Source organism: Equus asinus, chromosome 24 (assembly GCF_041296235.1).
Source record: "Equus asinus isolate D_3611 breed Donkey chromosome 24, EquAss-T2T_v2, whole genome shotgun sequence".
NCBI classification, from domain to species: domain Eukaryota; kingdom Metazoa; phylum Chordata; class Mammalia; order Perissodactyla; family Equidae; genus Equus; species Equus asinus.
The window spans coordinates 16,436,666-16,457,352 of NC_091813.1; the positions used below are offsets into that span (position 1 = coordinate 16,436,666).

Consider the following 20,687-nt stretch of genomic DNA (forward strand, 5'->3'; position numbering starts at 1 on the left):
AGATATGTGATTTGCAAATATTTTCTCCCAGTTGGTGGGTTGTTTTTTCATTTTGATCTTGGTTTCCTTTGCCTTCCAAAAGCTTTTTAGTCTGATGAAGTCCCACTCACTTACTTTTTCTTTTATTTCCCTTGTCTGAGTGGACATCATATTGTAAAGATTCTTTTAAGACTGATGTCAAAGAGTGTACCGCCTATATTTTCTTCCGGAAGTTTTATGGTTTCAGGTCTTACCTTCAAGTCTTTGGTCCATTTTGAGTCTATTTTTGTGTATGGAGAAAGATAATGGTCTACTTTCATTCTTTTGCATGTGACTGTCCAGTTTTCCCAGCACCATTTATTGAAGAGACTTTCCTTTCTCCATTGTATGTTCTCAGCTCCTTTGTCGAAGATTAGCTGTCCATATAAGTATGATTTTATTTGTGGGCTTTCAGTTCTGTTCCATTGATCTGTGTGCCTGTTTTTATACCAGTATCATGCTGTTTTGATTACTACAGCTTTGTAATATGTTTTAAAGTCAGGGATTGCGATGCCACCAACTTTGTTCTTGTTTCTCAGGATTGCTTTGGCTATTCAGAGTCTTTTCTTGCCCCATATAAATTTTAAGATTCTTTGTTCTATTTCTGTGAAGAATGTCGTCGGGATTCTGATTAGGATTGCATTGAATCTGTAGATTGCTTTAGGTATTATGGACATTTTAACTGTTTATTCTTCCAATCCATGTACATGGAATATCTTTCCGTTTCTTTATGTCATGATAGATTTCTTTCAGTAACGTTTTATAGTTTTCCTTGTATAGGTCTTTCACCTCCTTGGTTAAATTTAATCCTAGTATTTTGTTCTTTTTGTTTCAGTTGTAATGGGGTTGTATTCCCGAGTTCTTGTTCTGTTAGTTCTTTATTAGAGTATAGAAATACCACTGACTTTTGTACGTTGACTTTGTATCCTGTGACTTTGCTGTAGTTGTCAATTATTTCTAATAGCTTTCTGATGGGTAAAAATCATGTCGTCTGCAAAGAGTGAGAGTTTCACTTCTTCAGTGCCTATTTGGATTCCTTTTATTTCTTTTTCCTGCCTAATTGCTCTGGCCAAAACCTCTAGTACCATGTTGAATAAGAGTATAGCCAAGATTTATTTTTTTAATTGAGTTATTGATAGGTTACAATCTTGTGAAATTTCAATTGTACATTAATGTTTGTCAGTCATGTTGTAGGTGCACCACTTCACCCTTTGTGCCCACCCCCCACCCCACCTTTCCCCTGGTATCCACTAAACTGTTCTTAGTCCATAATTTTAAATTCCTCATATGAGTGAAGTCATACACAGATTATCTTTCTCTCGCTGGCTTATTTCACTTAACATAATTCTCTCAAGGTCCATCCATGTTATTGCAAATGGAATGATTTTGTTCTGTTTTGCAGCTGAGTAGTATTCCATTGTATATACGTACCACATCTTCTTTATCCATTCGTCTGTTGCTGGACACTTAGGTTGCTTCCACGTTAGCCAAGATTTTTTAAATCAGTAACCAAGTACCTCTAGGTTGTGTCTGGGTCTGTGTACACTTTTGGGTCGGTATCATATGTTTTATGCATTTCTGTTTCAGTTCTGTAAAATAAAATTGATATTCAGTCATTTTGAGGCGCTGTAAGATCTTTATTTGTGGGGGGAATAGTTAGATCCTCTGTCCCTTGATAAATAAGGCAGGCAGTGAGTTCTAGTGACATATTTCAGAAAAATTTTCAACAAATTAAAACAAGAAGGATTTAAAAAAAAACCTTTTAGCCACTAAGAAAATTTGGTAGCTCTTATACTTTGGAAAATACTAGTAAGGTATGCCTAGCCCAATTGTTTGCTAAGCTAATTCCGAATTATTCTTATTATAAAGAAAGCCTGGCGAGGAGGATGTGTGGTAGTGCTTCGTGGCCGCTTGCTTCCTTGGAGAGATTTCTGGGGGCCACGGAGAGGCCAGTAGAAGCACCGGCCAGTGGTGCCCAGGCGTCATCTCCATCTCCCCTTGTTCCACAGCAGTTCTTTCATGTTTTATGTACGGAGCGTTCACATAAGACTTGCTTCAGGAAAGGGTTCCATTGCGGGAAATATAAGTTGGAAAACCACTGTTTAAGAGGGATTCAAGTATCTGTCTGACCTGAATGACTTTTAAGGTCACTTCCAAATTTGACAGTTTTTTCTGGTGCTCGCGTGGTGCCCATGCTTACTTTTCTGATGGCATTTAGCATGGTGTTTGGAAATTCTCTTTTATGGAAGTCCCTCTTTATCAGACTATAATTTTCTTGAGGACAAGGGCTGTGTGTCTGTATCTGCAACATCTCATACCATGTAGTTTACTTATGTTAAATAGTAGAGTTGGACAGTTCAAATTTTAAAATGTAAATATTTTTTCCTACACAATTTTTTTTTTTTTCAGGAAGATTAGCCCTGAGCTAACTACTGCTGGTCCTCCTCTTTTTTGCTGGGTAGCCTGGCCCTGAGCTAACATCCGTGCCCATCTTCCTCTACTTTATCTGTGGGACGCCTACCATAGCATGGCGTGCCAAGCGGTGACATGTCCGCACCCGGGATCCGAACCGGCGAACCCCGGGCCGCTGAGAAGCGGAATGTGCGAACTTAACCGCTGCGCCACTGGGCTGGCCCCTTTCTTACACAATGTTAAACAAGTTACCGACCTTTGAAGTTATCCTGAATTAAAAACAATTTCTTTTGCATTTAAGGAAAGTCAAAAGGAAGATTATTTCTCTGAACAATTTTTTATATATTCAGCCTGTACAGTGAAGTATAAATTAAGGTTAAAAAGATGTTTTCAGCCTGAAGCTCTTTGACTCAATAACAGATTTTTAATCTAATTGTGAATAATTCCTTTAGTTCTTCTCTTGTGGTGTTCTACTTAGCCACATTTGTCTGTAGCTATTCACAAATGACCTTTTGTAACTATTTATTTTGCTCCTTACAGTGCAAATGCTTTGATGTACTTTGATCTGGGTGTCTGGCATTATTTTCACAGTATGTTACTGTAAAGGATTTTCATTGGTACGTTCTTCTTTATAGGGTACCCCTGAAAGTGGAGCAAGCAAACAATGCTCGCGATGCCTTGGCAAAGACTGTCTACAGCCACCTTTTTGATCATGTGGTAAACAGAGTAAATCAGTGTTTTCCTTTTGAAACGTCATTCTGTTTTATTGGAGTCCTAGATATTGCTGGTTTTGGTAAGTATAATTTTGTTTGTGAGTTTGTATTTGTTTAATATTTTTCATTCAGTTTTTCACACATTTAAAACAGAAATAACCTCTCTTCCCTTGTTATACCTTTCACTTGATATATTTTCAGTTATATGTCCATACCTACATTACATAATATGATTTAAATAGGAAGTTAGTTTCAAAAAAAAAGGGAAGGACTCCTGCGTTATGGTCACATTAATGCTAAAGTTAAAACATGTTTGTTGAAACCACCATAGTTAAGAGATGTCTCTATACTCTTAAATGAATGCAACTAAGTAAAGGTTAATCTTGAGTACTACTAATAAAGAGAATTAAGTCATTAAAAGCATTGACTGCAGTGTACAGCTGGGGTACAGGTTGATCTAGCATATGGGCCTAACATTATTATGTGTAAAAATTCATCGTTAGTGTTAATTGTCAACAGATAGCTATTTCCAGTTAATTTCCACCAAATGAATATCAAGATAAATATTTGAGAACAACCGCAGAGCTGTGCAACCAGATATGAAATGAGTCGCCAACATCTGAATGCCACTTTATTCCCACTGTGCATGTTGTAAACATCTCAGAGTGAATGTGACCGTTTTTCTATTGGGCTTTGTAAGTGTGGGCGTTCCTTCTGGCTGTGCTGGACGGAGTCTTCCTCCTTTGTGGTTTGTTACCTTTGCCGAGGGAAGGTGCGACTGTGGACATTTCAGGGGTGGGGTCAGAGCTTTGGTTCCGATGGGATATTTATTTTAAAATTTATAGTGTCATTACCTTTGTTCCAAAGTAGATTTTGATTTAAGATTTCACAATCTTCAGACCTCGTTTCCTGGTCTGTGCCAGTTTTAGCATCACACACACACACACAGAATCGTAACAGCTGCAGGGACCTTAGAGTAAGACCGTCTCTTAGTTTTAGAAATGAGTTAGTGTCCATCACACTTTTTAATAACTGTAATTGTACAGGTGTCACAGAAGAAAATCTGAGGCACTTGCATTTTAAGCCATTTTTGTTCTTTAGTTAATTTAGATTGCTTTATTACCTCTGCTTAAAACCTTCTGTTACAAGTGGCTTATGTTTTACATATTTGCTATGACATTTATCTCATCTGACAAACATCTTTTTTTGTCAAGTGAAGCAAGGTATTTTTGATACTTAATTTTAAAGCCTAACAAAATCTGTCTTGAAATAAGAGCAATTGGGAAATATAGAACAATTATATGTATTTTTTACCTAATGTTAAATTAAGCATTGATACAATAAAATTTTATCCTAGGATAAATTTATTAATATGAAGTTGATCTGATGATGACTCTTGATTCTGGTTTTATGTTTTCAGAGTACTTTGAACATAACAGTTTTGAACAATTTTGCATCAACTATTGCAATGAAAAACTTCAACAATTTTTTAATGAAAGGATTCTGAAGGAGGTAATTGCCATTACAATTTAAATTTAAGAACTACGTTAGGGCTGGCCTGGTGGCACAGCGGTTAAGTTCGCACGATCTGTTTCTCGGAGGCCCGGGGTTCGCCAGTTTGGATCCTGGGTGCAGACATGGCACCGCTTGTCAAGCCATGCTGGGGCAGGCGTCCCACATATAAAGTGGAGGAACATGGGTACGGATGTTCGCTCAGGGCCAGTCTTCCTCAGCAAAAAAAGAGGAGGACTGGCAGTAGTTAGCTCAGGGCTCATCTTCCTCCAAAAAACAAAGAACCGCAGTAAGCTATTTTAAATTTCAAGGAACAGAGACGATGCTGCCGTTACCCTGGTTGGTGGGGTGTCGTGTAGCCATGGCCCAGGGAATCGAAGATGCCCAGCGTACGCCCAGTAGGTCAGCTGTTGCTCAGGCGCATCAGAAGTGCTAATGGTGCAGTTGAAGCTTAGGGACTCCGTGAACACTCCAATAGACACCTCCTCAGAAGTGAACAGCTCTTGCTTCTTACTAGTGACTTTTACTAGACTTGAAATTCTGCTTGTTTCTTTTTCTGCTTCTGTCGTCTCTGCCCCTGCCACTACCAAACGACTCTCTTCCTCTCCTCCCTGACTTTGGCGTCTCCCACCCTTCCTCTGGGTCTCTTCTGCCCCCTCTGCTACATGCTCACCTTCTCTGTGTGTGGCAGGAAGGCTACCGAGTCGAGATCTGATGGGTTGGTGGCCTGGAGTGCCCCAGTCACTGCTTTCTCTGTCGTGCTACCCTGTGCACTGCCAGCTGTGTGTGAGTAGCGGACGCCATTCTGGTCCCGTGAGCAATGTCTCGCTGCTGCTCGTGGTAAATAACTGTGGGCGTGGCTGCCACGCACAATCCCGAGTCTAGAAAGGTTACTTTTACTTCTTTAGAGTGCAGACTAAGTCCAGGTAGCTTTGGATCCGTTGATTGGTGTTTAGCTCACCATTTTTTCCCTTGTATTTGACTTGTGCAGTATCTTCTTACCAATACCTTTGACTTTCCTTCCTTTGTGCTACTTAAGATATGCTTTCCTGAGTGAAGATAGTAGAGTGAAAGGAACTCAGAAGTAATGTAGTCCGGCCCTTTATTTTATAGATGAAGAAACGAATTCCCAGAGCAGCTCAGTGACTTGTGAGGCCGGTCTGAACCCGCCTCCCTGGCTGCTGGCCCACCACACTGTTCTCTTCGCGTTAGCTCTGCTGTTGTCTGTGGTCGTCCTCCACTCTGTCTGGGGTTGAAATGTGAAATACCTTCTCTCTTGTTCCCACTCCACCTATCTTTTCCCACATTTTGTATTTTGTTTTTGTCTTTGAATTTCCCAGCATCTTCTACGTTTTGTACATTTTACTTAGTTACTGTGGTTAAACCAAATCTGGCATAAATGGACGGATGAAATAAGTACTTATCAGTTAAGAGAGTTTCTCTGGAAGTATTTCATCCAGCCACATTAGTTCCTCTATTACTATGTGAAGTTTTACGTGTATGCGTCTCCCTTAACATACCCTAATTCTTCCCTCCTCACGAGCCCCGCAAGCTTCATCTAGAAGCTGCATGAAGGGGAGACAGTGTCTTGACTTATGTTTACTTTTATAACAGTTTTTAAAAATAAATATGTGAATTTCAAATTTAGATTGGCTTCAAGTAGACAGTGTCTTCTGCAATGACAGAACCCTTTTCTAGTATATCTCATGGGAGGAAATATTTAAACATTCAGGAAAAAACGTTAAATGTGAAAGCTAAGCTCATTGCATAGCTCACCCATCTGTGATAAAAATCTGTGATAGGTTTTTTTTTTTACTTTTGAGAAGAAACCAGATTTATATTTAGGGACTCGACTTTTATTTGTAAATTATTCTTCCAAATTACTTTTATTTTCCCTGAATGATATATTCCTCATATATATCACTGTGTAGATATGAGAACCCATTTGCAGTTAATTGCTGTTGCCTTGATTTTAGTGCCTGTCTGTAAATGTTAAAAATCTGCTCTGCCTGTCTTTGGACAACGATTTAGACTATTGAAGATATAGAAGAGACAAATTTCACCTCAAAAGGGAGCTACTTTGTTTAGCTGTTCTTTAAACTTTAAAAAATTTTCAAAGTAAGTTCTTATGTTCCTCTGTGTATTTCAGGAGTTGGTAAACTATGGCGCTTGGGACAAATCCAGCATGCTGCCTGTTTTTGCAAATGAAGTTTTATTGGAAAACAGGCACGCCTCTTCCTTTCCTGTTGTCTCTGGCTGCTTTGGCTCTGCAATGGCGTAGTTGAGTAGTTGTGACAGGGGCCCACGGCTGACAATATTTACTAGCTGGCTGTTTACGAAAAAGTTTGCTGACCCCTGGTCTAGTCTACTGATAAGTTTGACTTTGAAATTGCTAAAACTATTTCAAAGTCCTGGTCTTTCTTTGGGCTTGAATGGTTAGAAAGAGATCTCTGTATTTATGTGTAGCTGCTCTGCATATTTCCAGAAAAGTGTCCTTATCTTCAGGAGGGAACATTTCCACATATGTAAATCCTAGGTTATGTTGGCCATTTGGTTTTTGATTTCACATTGCTTTAGGGGCAAGGATTTTTCTTCCCTAATGTTGTGTAAGACTCCTTGGCCCCCAAACTCATTGGTATGAACCTTTGTACTTGACTAGTCAATAAATGTTATAATCAGAAATGGCACAGAACATTCAATCCATGTTATACCATACACTATTTCTATATCTATGATTATGATTATTTCATTCTAGGAACAAGAACTCTATCAAAAAGAAGGTTTAGGCGTTAATGAAGTGCATTATGTGGATAACCAGGACTGTATAGGTATGTATTTTTTTGTTCCACTTTTGGCATAATGGGAAGATGTAGTGAATGCTTTTACTAGTGATTTTTCTGTGCTCTGTGATTGATATTATGGTTATGAGACTTGAAACTCTGGTATTTGAGAGAGGTTTTACTTCTCTAGTATTTTAGGAAGTTCCTTTTCCTACTAAGGCGTCAAATTCGGCTGTGTTGAGTTTTCCTAAAATTTGTTCTATTTGCTGTGATGAGTATTTTGTTTAAGCAGCTAACATGTGAATAAGTTGAGAAGGAAACTAAGTTGCATAAGCGGCGAAGGGATTTGTCATCATCTCGCACAAGGAAGTCCGTAGCTTATCCGGCTCCCGCGAGGCTGGCCAGCGTTTGGCTCTGCTGTCCTGCAGTTCTCCTCTGCCCATTGGTGGCACCCCCTGGCCGCTTGCTCACTGGCTTCAGAAGTTCCATCTGTCACATCTGGGTAATGCTGTGCAGCAGGAGAACAGGGTCTTTGCTTTTCTTGTCTGTTTTTATCAGTAAAGAAGCCTTTCCTGTGGCCACCTAGCTAGTACTCAGTCTTCCTTTTCTTTCCCATCTTATCTCTAAACTCAACTGTTGGGCAAACCTTGGTCTGAAAACCCAATTTGACAATCACATCAGTAACTCATGTGCTAGATTTGGACAGGATACTATTACATTACATTAGTATCACTTTCCAAAACACTTTCACGTCCTGCCTGGTCCACTCCCCATTCCCTTCACACACCATATCCTTTCTCAGTCTTGTGTCCCTAGCCTGTGTGGTTAGATATCTTGGCTGGCTGGAACTCCTCCCCCTCCATTTATGTTTCAGCCCACTTCCACCTCCTTGTACACCTTTCAAAATACTCTCATTCATGGCTTAATTCAACATGCGCCACGCCCCCCCCCCCCCCCCCCCCCCGCCCCCCGGCCGTTGCCCAAGAAGCATCATTCTCTGGGAATGCAGAGAATCTCAATTTCTCTTCCAGGTCCTATAGCTTTTAGAGTCTTCCCCATTTAACAATTCTTATATACTGTATTTAATCAGTTTACATTTTATAGTTATTTTGGACAGGCAGGAAATTTGAACAACATGAAAGGAAGGAGCATAAAAATGTGATGTTACTGAAGAGTTTTGCTGGAAAACATTTAAATTGATATCTTTAAGTGATATGAAAAAGCTCTGCATACAAAAGCTTCTGTAGTTTTACTGCATTTTGAGTATAGATGTCAACTGGAAGAGGAGGAATTTCTGGTTCCTTAGCCTTGTAGCCTAGCTTCCAATTGAAGTGATCTATATTAGTCACTTTACTTACAGAGTTGTTTTTCTAAAGCATATATTAAATATATCATGCTACTTTCTAGTAAATTGCCAGATTTGAAATAAAATCCATCTGCTCTCTATAGCGTTTGAGAGAATACTTATAGAATCACCTGTTAAGTTGTTTCTGGCCAGTCCTTGAAATTTCTGATCAGTAGATTGTTCACATATCTTCAAGATGTTATATTTTTATCCTATTGTATTTTGATTTTTGAAATAGATTTAATTGAAGCAAAATTAGTGGGAATACTAGATATTCTGGATGAAGAAAATCGCCTTCCCCAGCCAAGTGATCAGCACTTTACATCTGCAGTTCACCAGAAGCACAGAGACCATTTCCGCCTCACTGTAAGCTTGCCATTCCTAAATTGAGACTCTAGTGGGAAGAGAAACCTTGAAAAAGGTGTGCTAGGTGTTAGATATTAGATAATTAGAAATTTGAATCATAAGTTATGTAGGGATTAGAGTAACTATAGTTTGCCCAACACATCATCTTCTATAGACGGGCATTTAATTTATATATGTACACACACATATATGTATATATTATGATGATCTGTCTAATCGAAGCTCTTTTAGCTAGATAGAAATTGTATTTCACCTATCTAAAATGTACGAAAAGGTTTACCTGCTGTTTTTATGTTCTCCCTTCTGAGCACACTGGCCATCAGTTGCTTTGTTTTGCATTATGTAACCTGTTCACATTCCAGGGGTTAGTATCTAGAGTCCCAAGTGGCCACCTGTCTGCACATTTGTAAGACCAGCAATAAAGGTTATGGCTTAGGTCTCACTGGTGGAAGCAATCCATATTAGCTAGTGATCAGCTAGTTCATTTTGATGTTCTTTCCTAAGGAGTTTTAAGTGGAAAACACACTGAGAGAGACGTAGAAGCTGAAGCAGTAGAAGGATTAGCTAAAGGGACAGACACAAAAAGTAGTAGAAATAACTGAGACGTGCACTTCTAAAGGGGCCAGAAGGCCTGCTTCCCTGAGCTGCTGTTGGGTCGTGGAGCTGCGCTTGAACCCTTGTGGTGATGAACGGGAGAGCCGTTCTCCATGAGGCTGGACTCCGCGGCTATTGAGGTATTTCCTGTGTTCACCTAATTCAGTTTATCTTCACATGCAACCGTCATCACCTGAGTAATACAAGCACAGCTCCATCCTTGTGCCCAGAAAGGGCCTGACTAGCGCAGAGAAATATGGATGTTAATTTCATCCATGAAGCTAGGTACTGCCTCATCCAGAGAGCAAAGGAAGGAAGAAGGAGAAGAAAAGAAAAGCTACTTAGAGTTACAAATGCCCGTGTTCTGGTTATTTTTTGAGGCTGTAGCATAGTGTAACAACTGTTGCTATGATGGATCCAGGAACTTAAGTGGATGGTAAGTGTTCTGATTTCCGTACACCATCAACTGAATCAAGAATATTAGGTAAATAGATTGAATGGATTTACTTGAGAAGCTGATGTAATTTTGTTACCTCTCTCTGTGGACTGGATCCCGCACCACTGACGAAGTTCTCCTGTGTCCCTGAATGTTTCTTGTAATGTGGAGCCTGTTTCTCTTACTTCAGTGGAGACAAATAAAATGATGTATGTCCTCGGCAGAGCTTTTGCTAAGATGTAAGATACGTATGCAGTCCTCTTTATTCTCTGCGCGTCCGTCTTTGCTATGACCAGCCTGCGGATGCATGTTCACCTTCTCCAAGAGTACTGATTGGCGCTCAGCAAACGGTCAGCAGGGTCTCAGAGACCTGTAGAGCTAAGGACAGAAGAATGGAGCATCGAGAGTGGCCTTCGGTCGCTTTCCTCAAAAGAGCAAGACCGTAAATCCTAACTTGTGTAGAGCATTACTTTTGTTGTATTTGTTTGGAAATAAAACAGATAATCATTTATTAAATGCTTGGCATGTGCCAGGCGCTGTTCTAAGATTTTTAATTGAATTATTTTAGTTAATCCTCACAATAATCCTCTAGGGGTAGATCCTGTTAGTATCCCCAGGCTAGAAATGTAGAAACATGCAGAGAGATTAGGTGACCTGCCTTGTGTAGCACAGTAAGGAAGAGGTGGATCAGGCCAGGCGGTTTGACCCCAGGGCCCTCACTCTGATTCGTGCTGGTGTGTTGCCTCTCACAGAGGAGAGGCCTGTGGTCTGCTCTCTCTCTGATCTGGATAAGGTTCCCCCATAAGGTTCCCAAGTCTTAGCTTTTTCATTTTTAAATGAGAGTGGATTCTTAACCTTAGGTTATTTTGAGGGTCAGGTGTGTTCTTTTATGTGAAAGTACTTTGGAAACTTTTAAATATGATATAAACATGAGTTATTATAATGAGATAGTGCAGCCTTAAGCACTATCTAATTGTTTCCTTCAGATGGATTCAGGCTCACTGTGTAAACATGTTAGGATGTATGGTGTAAAAGGGTGGGAGAGGCCCGTGCTGATTTCAGGCGTTGTTTTTTAGAGGAATGGCTTCTCAGCCTTGGCTGCACACAGGAATCCCCTGATGTAAATGGTGTGGGCTTTGGGAGGTGTAAAATTCTCCAGGTGATTCTAATTTGGCAGCCAAGGTCAAGAGCCACTACTCTAGACATAGGCAGTTAACTTTACAGAACGCCCACAGTGTTTTGCATGTGCTTCTAGATGGTATGCTTACTTTTTTTCTGTCTTACTCCTTTTTTCTTTCCTAAGAGATTATAACCGAATATTTGCTTGAGTTCACTGGCACTTTAAGGCTTACTAGATGTTTAAAAAGCACTATGATTTTGAAAAATGTGAAACTTTCCTTTATAATTTTAAGTATTTTACATTCCAAATGTTTTGTAAAGGAAGTTACGGAATATCTTTTTGATAATGTAATAACTGCTATGTATGTATTATTTTTCAGATCCCCAGGAAATCTAAGCTGGCAGTCCATAGGAATGTCCGAGACGACGAAGGCTTCATTGTCAGGCATTTTGCGGGGGCGGTGTGCTATGAGACAGTGAGTGTCACTGTTCCCGGGGGAAAGCCATTTGATTCAAGCTGTACCGTGTGATGATCTCCAGTCATATCTGCTATTTAAATTTAAATTAAATTAAATGTAAAATTCCATGCCTCGTAACAGTAGCCGCACATCATGTACTGAATGTCCTCATTGACTGGTGTGACTGTAGTGGAGAGCACAGATAGAGAGCATTTCTGTCATCCCAGAAAGTTCTGTTGGGTGGTGCTGTCTTAGGGGATATGATCGTAAGATGGACCGAATCATTCCTGTTTGCTTTATTTTCCAGACCCAGTTTGTGGAGAAAAATAATGATGCTTTACATATGTCTCTTGAATCCTTAATATGTGAATCCAGGGATAAGTTTATACGGGAATTATTTGAATCATCCACAAATAACAACAAAGATACTAAACAAAAAGCAGGAAAACTTAGCTTCATCAGTGTGGGGAACAAGTTTAAGGTATTTGTGTGCAATATATTACTTGAATTTTTTTTTTTTGCTACATCTAAAATAAAATACATTGCTTTATGCTCTGCAGTGAATAATGTGGATCACTGTCAGAACTCTCGTGATCCCATGGGTGAGGTTCAGGAGCGGACCCTGCATTGTTGATACTTGTATGCGAAATAAAACAGGCATAGAGCTAAACTTGCGGAAATTCTTGTAATTTTATGAATGTGTTCTTTCTCGGTGCTTAACATATCTGATTGCTGTTCCTGATGGTCTTGCTTCCGGCTTACTGTCTGGCTGACCTTCACATCTTCTCTCTCCCACCTGTTTTCTGTCTCCTTCCTCAGTCAGCAGTTTTGTTTGGCTGGAGTAGTCCAGCTCGGGATGGCTAGAGAGGACTAGTTGAGTTGAGAGAGGAAAAGCAGGCACAGCCAGGGGCTTCAGGTAAATGACCACTTCGTGGACTCGTGTTTAGCGTGGCTGCCATGTGAGAAAGAGCCCGTCTCAAGTTAATGATTCAGTTCGTATTTCATTTTCAGCATGTTTTCTCTCACAGTGCATTATGAGTGTGCCCTACACTAAAATTTGATTAAAGCTTTTAATTACTTCTGTAAAAGATAAGTGCTATGTGTGGCAAACCCTTCAAATTTCTTTTTTAACATTGAAGAACATTTCATTTGCTTTATTAATTTGGATCAGGAATTTATTCTTTGAGGTCGGACAGGGAATTGTCACTTGATATGTCTTAGAAATGGAATACTACTAATTCATTCTAATTATTGAGTGTTTAGCGTAGAGAAAGATAATTTAAAAACTTTTGTCTCACAAGTTTAATGAATAAAAAATTATAACTAGAATTAATTTCTCTCCTATACATTTCTACAAAATATTGTTACTGTATTTACAAGAAAACTCTCCATATGCCTCTCACTATGTATGCTTTAAATATTAAAAGTGATGTTAGTTGGAAATAGTATTTAAGCATCAGAGTGCTGTGGCACTAACAGTGTGAGCCCTTTGAGATCCCTTGTGGATTGAAATGGGCTCTCAGTAACTAACTTCGTAAAATTATGTTTATAAAGCTAGGTTTCTTTAAAGCATAAACATAAACATAGGAGAAAAGCTTATAATACATTTTCAGGTAACTGAATAGAAAGTCTTTAATTTTGTTATGAGTTGTATTCATTAATTATAAATTCCTAATTCTCTTGAGCAGTATTTTCTCTTTCTGGATATTCTTAAATTCCTGAATAGACATATAATAACACATTGGTTTAAAATAGTACAATAGCCAATATGAACCAGATATCACTCGCTGATTTTCCTGCTGTAATATTCGAGTAGTGTTGCTGGCAAGAACATAGTTGAAATGTTAGACCACATAAATAAAAACAGAAACATTCTTCAAATTCTTTGGATTAAAATGTTCTTTTATATTGAGACTTGAAATGTCTTAAAATCGCTCATATGCAATAAGATGTATTTTGCACATTAAACTACTGAAAGCTATAACTGAGTGACAATAATAAAACTGCAAATATGTTTTTATGAGATATTTTGAAATGAAATAGTAATGCTAATTCGTAATTGTAAATATTGTAGAATAGTTCGTGAAGTTAAATTCAGATTCTGTGCTGCAATAAAACAAAGCAGGCTAGCATTTACAGTGATATTTCAGTTATCCAACGTCACGGAGAACCAGCAGTTTCCCACTGAAAAGTGACATTTTTCAGGTTATTCAGTCATAACCCTTTCACTGTTAGTGTTTTAGGAAAAATATTCCTTTTGATGGAAATATTATTCTGTCATTGTATACGTGTGTATTTATATGCTTTAAAATAAAAATAAAATACAAATAAAGCATGAGTTGCAGAACGCTGTCTGTCCTCAGCCTGGCGGTCCTTGACTGCTGCTCTTTGATCACTGGTGTCCTTCCCTTGTCTCTCAGATGCTGTTAGTTTATTTTTGCTGCTTCTACTCTTCTGACTGACTTTATTATCTCCTTTTTTGGGAGAATATTGTGCTTAGCCTTTGGATTAAGAAGCATGGACTTTGTGACAGTTGTTTTCTTTGCAAATTAGTAGCTCTTCTGCTTCCTTTTCAGTTGTGTGGTGGTCCAGATTGATTAAGGTTGTGGGTATGACTGTATTTTTTTAATCCAATGACGAATTCATTTCATAGTTGTAACGTAAGCTTGTCATGTCTGAAGTATACTGCAGTGTCGCGGGTAAGAGAATGAACTTTAGTGCTAGGCCTGTGTTGGAATCTTGGCTTTGCCATTACTGGCTCTATGATCTCGGGCAAGTGATGTTTCTCTCGGGGCCTCAATGCTTTCGGCTGTAAAATGAGGCTAATAATGTATCTTTAATTAGAATTGTTGTATGGATTAAACATGGTAATGCCCATGAAAAGCTTTGAGCAGTGCCTGACTCATAGACAGCATTCAATAAAGTATACCTATTATTATTATTAAATATAGCTACGATTGATCCAATATGTTAATTTAAGAATTAACATCCTAATTTATCTTTTGTAAGTAGTGTAATGAGCATCTTAGTATAAAATTGATATAAGAATTTTACATAATTTACTTTGCAGAGAACTAAAGCAAATACATGATTTTAACATACTGAACCAGAGTAAATGATAATCACTTACTATTATTAAAAACAGGAAAGCATAGTAACTTCTAGCGTTCATTGTCAAATTCTTTTTGAGAAAATTGTCCAAGCTTTTAAAAATAATTGAAACGTGAAATGTTTTGAAATAGTAAAGAAGGTTTCCATAGTTAGGCAGGACAATTTCATTTATGATGTGTTATATAAAACAATCCTAATATACCACTAATGCATATTTTAAACGTCTTCATTTTTAATGGAGTGTGACACAAGCTGCACCCGGCGTGCTGCACGCTCAAGTCCTGCTCTGTTGATCTCTGACTGATGCGTCCCCGCCCTTTTATTTCCTCCCTGCATTGCCTGCACACTTGTCCCTTAGTCACCCCACCTGCAAGTGTGCATGTGTGTTTTTAGTATTGCTGATTTTCAGTCCTCTAATTGCATGAGTAAGATAAGTTATTGTCCTTGGCATTATGTTAGCCATTCATTTTGCATGTTACTGTCAAAGAGTTTATGCACCAGAAGTTGTTAAATTGTAATGGGTTGCATGTTGATGTTATTGCATGTTATTTTATTCTAATGTTGGAGAGCTAATATTAACGTATGACGTTGTGTACTTTGACTTTGTGAAATAATAAAGTGATTCCTTTCTCCTACAGACACAGTTGAATTTGCTACTGGATAAACTTCGAAGTACTGTAAGTAGACTGAAAAAAACCCTGAGTTTTTAAATAGTCCTCTTAAACTATTGTTAGTAATTATTCAAATAAGCAGGGGAAATCTGGAGGAAGTAGAAATTCATTTTAAACCAAATTCCTTCATTAAAAAAAATATCAGTTTTTAAAATGTTGTCATTTTGTTTAGGTTTGTTCTGAAAGGCAAAATTTTATGTCAGTTATTTTATAAATATATAGCATTCTCTGAATGTTATGAAATGAGGATTACCCTGTAGTTTGAGGAAAGTGAAAATAATTAGTTACTAGGGAGAAGGAAAATGTACTTTTTTAGGATTAAAGATAATGCGTGTAATTCATTTTCATTTTATTGCTGTAGTAGTAACATTCTCCCATGTGGCAATATTGATATGAGAAAAATGGACATAACATTTCTATGCCTTGTTATGGAAGCATAGCATTCCCTAAGAGCCTTTTTTTTAGCTAGACATTTTAATGATTCACTTTGTTTTTTGATGAAAAATTTACCGTAGAAATAAATTTGATATGTGGGGTGTGTAAATAGGGCATGACTCCAAGATAAGACTTATTTTTTAAACAAACCACGGAACTTAACTGAGTACTCGTCCTTTTCAACTAGTCATTTTGAAAAGCCAAGTATTTAATCTATTGATGCTACTATTGCATAACTTATTGTTAGACTTTGCTTTTGGTACCATTAAGAAATTCTTTTACATATCCTCATTGTTTGCAAATATTTGTCTCTTAAGGACCAAGCATCTTTTAAAACAAAGTCTGATGAGGAGTGTATTTTAATCATCCAAATACAGTGCTGCTGTAAAATGATGAGATTACTTTTGTGATTTAAAAAAAGAAGGCATTTCTAAAAAGTTGTTCTAGAAGTGTTTGCAGTGAGCGTCACTGTTGAACTAGCTGTTCAGTTTGCAAGGTGACTACTGTGAAGAGAAACAGTTACCTGGGTGTATTGGCTTCTCGTGTGTCCGCGTCGGTGCCCAGCAGTTTCATTCTGCACGTCAGTGTTCTCCCTGCCTCATTCAACGTAACATGAGAACTGATTCCAAACGAATGCCTTTAAGCATCTAAAAATGTTGCTGAACAAACAAAACTTTAAACTGTGCAGTGGTGCAGCTTAGAGACTTACTGTATATTTTGAAAGTAAGGTGATGAAAGAGGTTGATTTTTTTTTATAGTTTTGCCTCAATTTTAAGAGGCATAATTTTATTTACTCCTCTTATCATGGGGCAGTTTTCTTATCACAGAAAAATAACGTATAAATACATTTAAATGTAGAATAAAATCATGTGTACGTTAGCCTGCAAAATGTGTCATTTAAATATGTTAAAATATCTTACATTGAAAGACTTTTCTTTTTACAATAACACAATTTTGGGCACTCAAATCTAAAATAGAGTATTTTTACAGTACTATTAGTGTTAATGCACAAATTCATTCCAAACTTTAAATTATAAGAGAGTGCTAATAAAGTTTTAAAGTTCCTTAGTGTTTATATTTTAAAAAAGCTTCATATGTTAATGATAATATGTTCTGAAAGTTGCTGGTTTTCGTAGAAATAAGAATGCTATATGTATTGTCTTAAAAAGTACCTTTATCCTCCTAGGGAGCAAGCTTTATTCGTTGTATCAAACCTAATTTAAAGATGACAAGCCATGACTTTGAAGGGGCTCAAATTCTGTCTCAGCTCCAATGTTCAGGTATTTCCCTATTTTTATAATCTCTGTCAGTGTGTGTCAGGAGTCTTAGCTCACAGACAATTTAATATGTGCAGTGTTTTCAAGTAATTCAGTTATCTTGATTATTTTTAAGTGCAATAAGATTTTTTATCTTACATATTTTTTAATTATAAGAAAAGCATGGGGGTTGGCCCGGTGGCACAGCAGTTGAGTTCATACGTTCCGCTTTGGTGGCCCAGGGTTCATCAGTTCGGATCCTGGGTGTGGACCTGCACACTGCTTGTCGAGCCAGGCTGTGGCAGGCATCCCACATATAAAGTAGAGGAAGATGGGCACGGATGTGAGCTCAGGGCTAGTCTTCCTCAGCAGAAAGAGAATTGGCAGCAGATGTTAGCTCAGGGCTTATCTTCCTCAAAAAAAGAAAAAAAAGAAAAGCATGGCTGGCAAATTATTTGAGCAATATTGGGGTATAGTTTATTGTGAAATAAAACTTTTACATCATTGAAGTAAAATTTGCAGAAACTCTAACTGCAAACCTAGATATCCCTTAAGTGGGTTGCTTGCCTATGGCCTGCGCAGTCCAGCAGTTCATTTCTCATTCCCCAGTGACTGGCTCAGGAGTTAGGTTCTGGTGTCCTTGCTTCCCACTCCACCAGTTGTAGAAAAATGAAAACACGGTGCCCTTGGCGTCTGTGGCACTTGCGTGCGGCTCGGTTAAGCTGCCGTTCCTGCCTCTCAGCCCGCTGCGTCCTTGCCTGTGCTCCTTGCCTGTGCTCCGTCGCGGGAGTCCTTGGCACCAGGCTCGCTGCTTCCCCGTCCGCTGCCTGCTTTCCCCAAGGGCAGGTCCTCTCCTTCCCTCCTGATCTCGTTCAGGCTTGCGACTCTTCCTTACACTCTTGCCTTTCTGACTCCTTGTTTTGCTCCTCTCGGAGACGAACTTACTATAAAGCTAAAGTCACTGAAGCTGCAGCTTCCCTCATTTAAATGAGCGCCTTCCAAAGCCCTCACCTGTTTTGTATTCTTTCGTAATTCTGTGCTTTTTCTTAAGAAGCCCTCCCGCAGTTGTATAAGCTTCAGACTCCCATCCCCCTGAGTCTGCATCTACCCTTGACCCCTCTCACTAGACCTTAGCTGTCGAATCTCCTTCTGTCCTGGCACCTTATCGGCACAGGTAAGTTCGGCAAGACAGACTGGTGCCCTCATAAGTTCAGGCTCACTCCTCCTCGAAGGGCTCTCCAGCCCGCCCTGCCACGGTGCCCTGGTCAGCATGTTCTGTTTCTCCACAGAGGCCAGTCAGCCCCGCCCTGCTCTCTGCCAGCAGGCAGCCTCCCCTCTGTACTGCAAACGGCAAGCTTCACTTGTCCCTGCCTGCATAACCTTCCCTCTGTTAAGAAAGTGCGAAGTGCCTCTCTTGCTGGTTGAGACTGTGGTTCTTTGGAATCCATCCCTTCCTACCTTCTCGTGACTCTTCAGTATTGATTATGTATATTGAACCATTCCCTTTTAAATGGTTCTCTCCCATTACTATTTAAACATGCTTTTTTTCTGTGAAGAAGATTGTCCCAGAGCTAACATCCATTGCCAATTTTCCTCTTTTTGCTGAGGAAGATTCGCCCTGAGCTAACATCTGTGCCAGTCTTCTTCTGTTTTGTATGTGGGATGCGGCCACAGCATGGCCGCTGATGAGTGGTGTAGGCCCACAAGTGGGAACAGAACCCAGGCTGCCAAAGTAAAACCTCGGCTTAAATCCCTCCAACCCATGTGACCCACATTCCCTTTCAGCTACCTCCCCCTCTCTCACTTTACTTTTGGTTCTCCAGTTTTTCCTTTTCTGTTCAAGAAGAGTCTATTCTTGCTTTCTCAGTTTCCTGCCTTCAACTCACTCTTTAACCCAAGAGACTTCAGCCTCCACCTTGATCATCCAAGAAAATAATTCCTGATAAGGTCACCAGTGATTTCCTTGATTCTAAATCACATGTTCATTTTGCATCCTTATCTTAGTGGACTTCACAGCACGCTGGACTCTGACCAGTCCCTTTAACATAGCCTTTCCTTGGCTTCTGAAACAACATCTGTCCCTGCTGTTCCTTTGAATTCTCTGGCCATTCCTGATTCCTCTCCAGGGTCATCTTCTACCTGGACGTTATTTGTTAGTTTTTCAGGCTTTGGGTTAGGCCTGTTTTCCTTCTCATTTTTTATTTTTTAAAGGTTGACACCTGAGCTAACATCTGTTGCCAATCTTATTTTCTTTTTTCTTCTTTTCCCCAAAACCCCCCAGTACACAGCCATATATTGTAGTTGTGCTCCTTCTGCTTGTGCTGTGTAGGATGCCGCCTCAGCATGGCCTGATGAACGGTGCCACGTCTGTGCCCAGGATCCAAACCTGTGAAACCTGGGGCCGCAGAAGCAGAGCACACGAACTTAACCACTCGGCAAGGGGCTGGCCCTCCTTCTCATTCTTTATCAGTGCTGTCCAATATAACTTGCCATGATGATGGAAATAGTCTGTATCTGTGTTGTCCAATATGGTAGCCACCAGATTCTTGTGGCTATTCAGCACTTGAAATGTGTCTAGAATGACTTAGGTAGTGAATTTTAGATTTTATTTAATTTTAATTTTTTAAAATTTAAATAGTCATGTGGCTAGTGGCTACCATATTGGTATGTATATCACATATATATATATACAGATATAGCATAAATATATTCTCTAGCTCAGTCTCCCCCAGTCCCTTTGATGTGACCTCCTAAACAGTGTGTCCTACCCAGATTTGTTGAGAAATAATTGACGTATAACATAGAGTAAGGTAAGGTGTACAGTGTGTTGATTTGATACACGTGTATTGCAGAATGATTGCCGTCATAGCATTAGCTAATATTCCTATCAAGTCACATAATTACTATTTCTTTTTTATGGTAAGAATATTTAAGATTTACTCTCTTAGTGAACAGTGAGTTTTGGTACCTCTAGTCCAAGCTGTCACCATCTTTCACCTGGCTTTTTGCTGTAGCTTCCTAAGTATTCTCCTTGCATTTGCTCAGTCTGTTCTTCACATAAATCCAGAATTACTGCTTTACGATTCCAGTCTGATCGTATCTTTTTACTGCTTAAAATGCTTTAATGGCTTCTGATTATTATTAGGATAAAGAGCAAAATCCTAGTAGCTTATGAGGCCCCTTGTTGTCTGGCCCTATGTGTCCCTGGCTTCATCTCTTTCCACTCTCCCTTCTCTCTGTGCTCCAGCCACACTGGCCTTTATTTTATTTCCGTAAACGCTCCATATTCTTTCCTATCATGGGGCCTGTGCACATGCTGCATCCTCTGTTTGAGAAGCTCTTGCCTCACCTTTGTCTTCATCTTTCACATCTCAGCTTGATTGTCATTTCCTTATGAAAGCCTGTTTGATATCCCTAACTGGGAAGGGGGCCTGCCTGGGTAAAGGGTACTGAGTGTCTTC

At 39.2% G+C, this 20,687-nt stretch overlaps 1 protein-coding gene across 19 annotated transcripts in view; it reads left to right on the forward strand.

Annotated features, from left to right (window-relative positions):
* The window catches only part of MYO6 (myosin VI), a 153,448-nt gene that overhangs the window by 100,054 nt on the left and 32,707 nt on the right, over window positions 1–20,687 (forward strand). For 17 of the 19 annotated variants that reach the window (XR_011497832.1, XR_011497831.1, XM_044757524.2 and 14 more), the window contains 8 exons: window positions 3,066–3,223; window positions 4,564–4,655; window positions 7,411–7,483; window positions 9,019–9,146; window positions 11,676–11,771; window positions 12,061–12,234; window positions 15,503–15,541; window positions 17,157–17,250. Coding sequence is in view for 15 of the 19 variants with exons in the window: in XM_044757524.2 (XP_044613459.1) it covers window positions 3,066–3,223; window positions 4,564–4,655; window positions 7,411–7,483; window positions 9,019–9,146; window positions 11,676–11,771; window positions 12,061–12,234; window positions 15,503–15,541; window positions 17,157–17,250 (854 nt within the window). In the remaining 4 variants the exon portion in view is untranslated. Of the gene's footprint in view, window positions 1–3,065; window positions 3,224–4,563; window positions 4,656–7,410; window positions 7,484–9,018; window positions 9,147–9,765; window positions 10,416–11,675; window positions 11,772–12,060; window positions 12,235–12,572; window positions 12,670–15,502; window positions 15,542–17,156; window positions 17,251–20,687 lie in introns of all 19 variants that reach the window. The other 2 variants (XR_011497834.1, XR_011497833.1) reach the window with 2 other exon arrangements.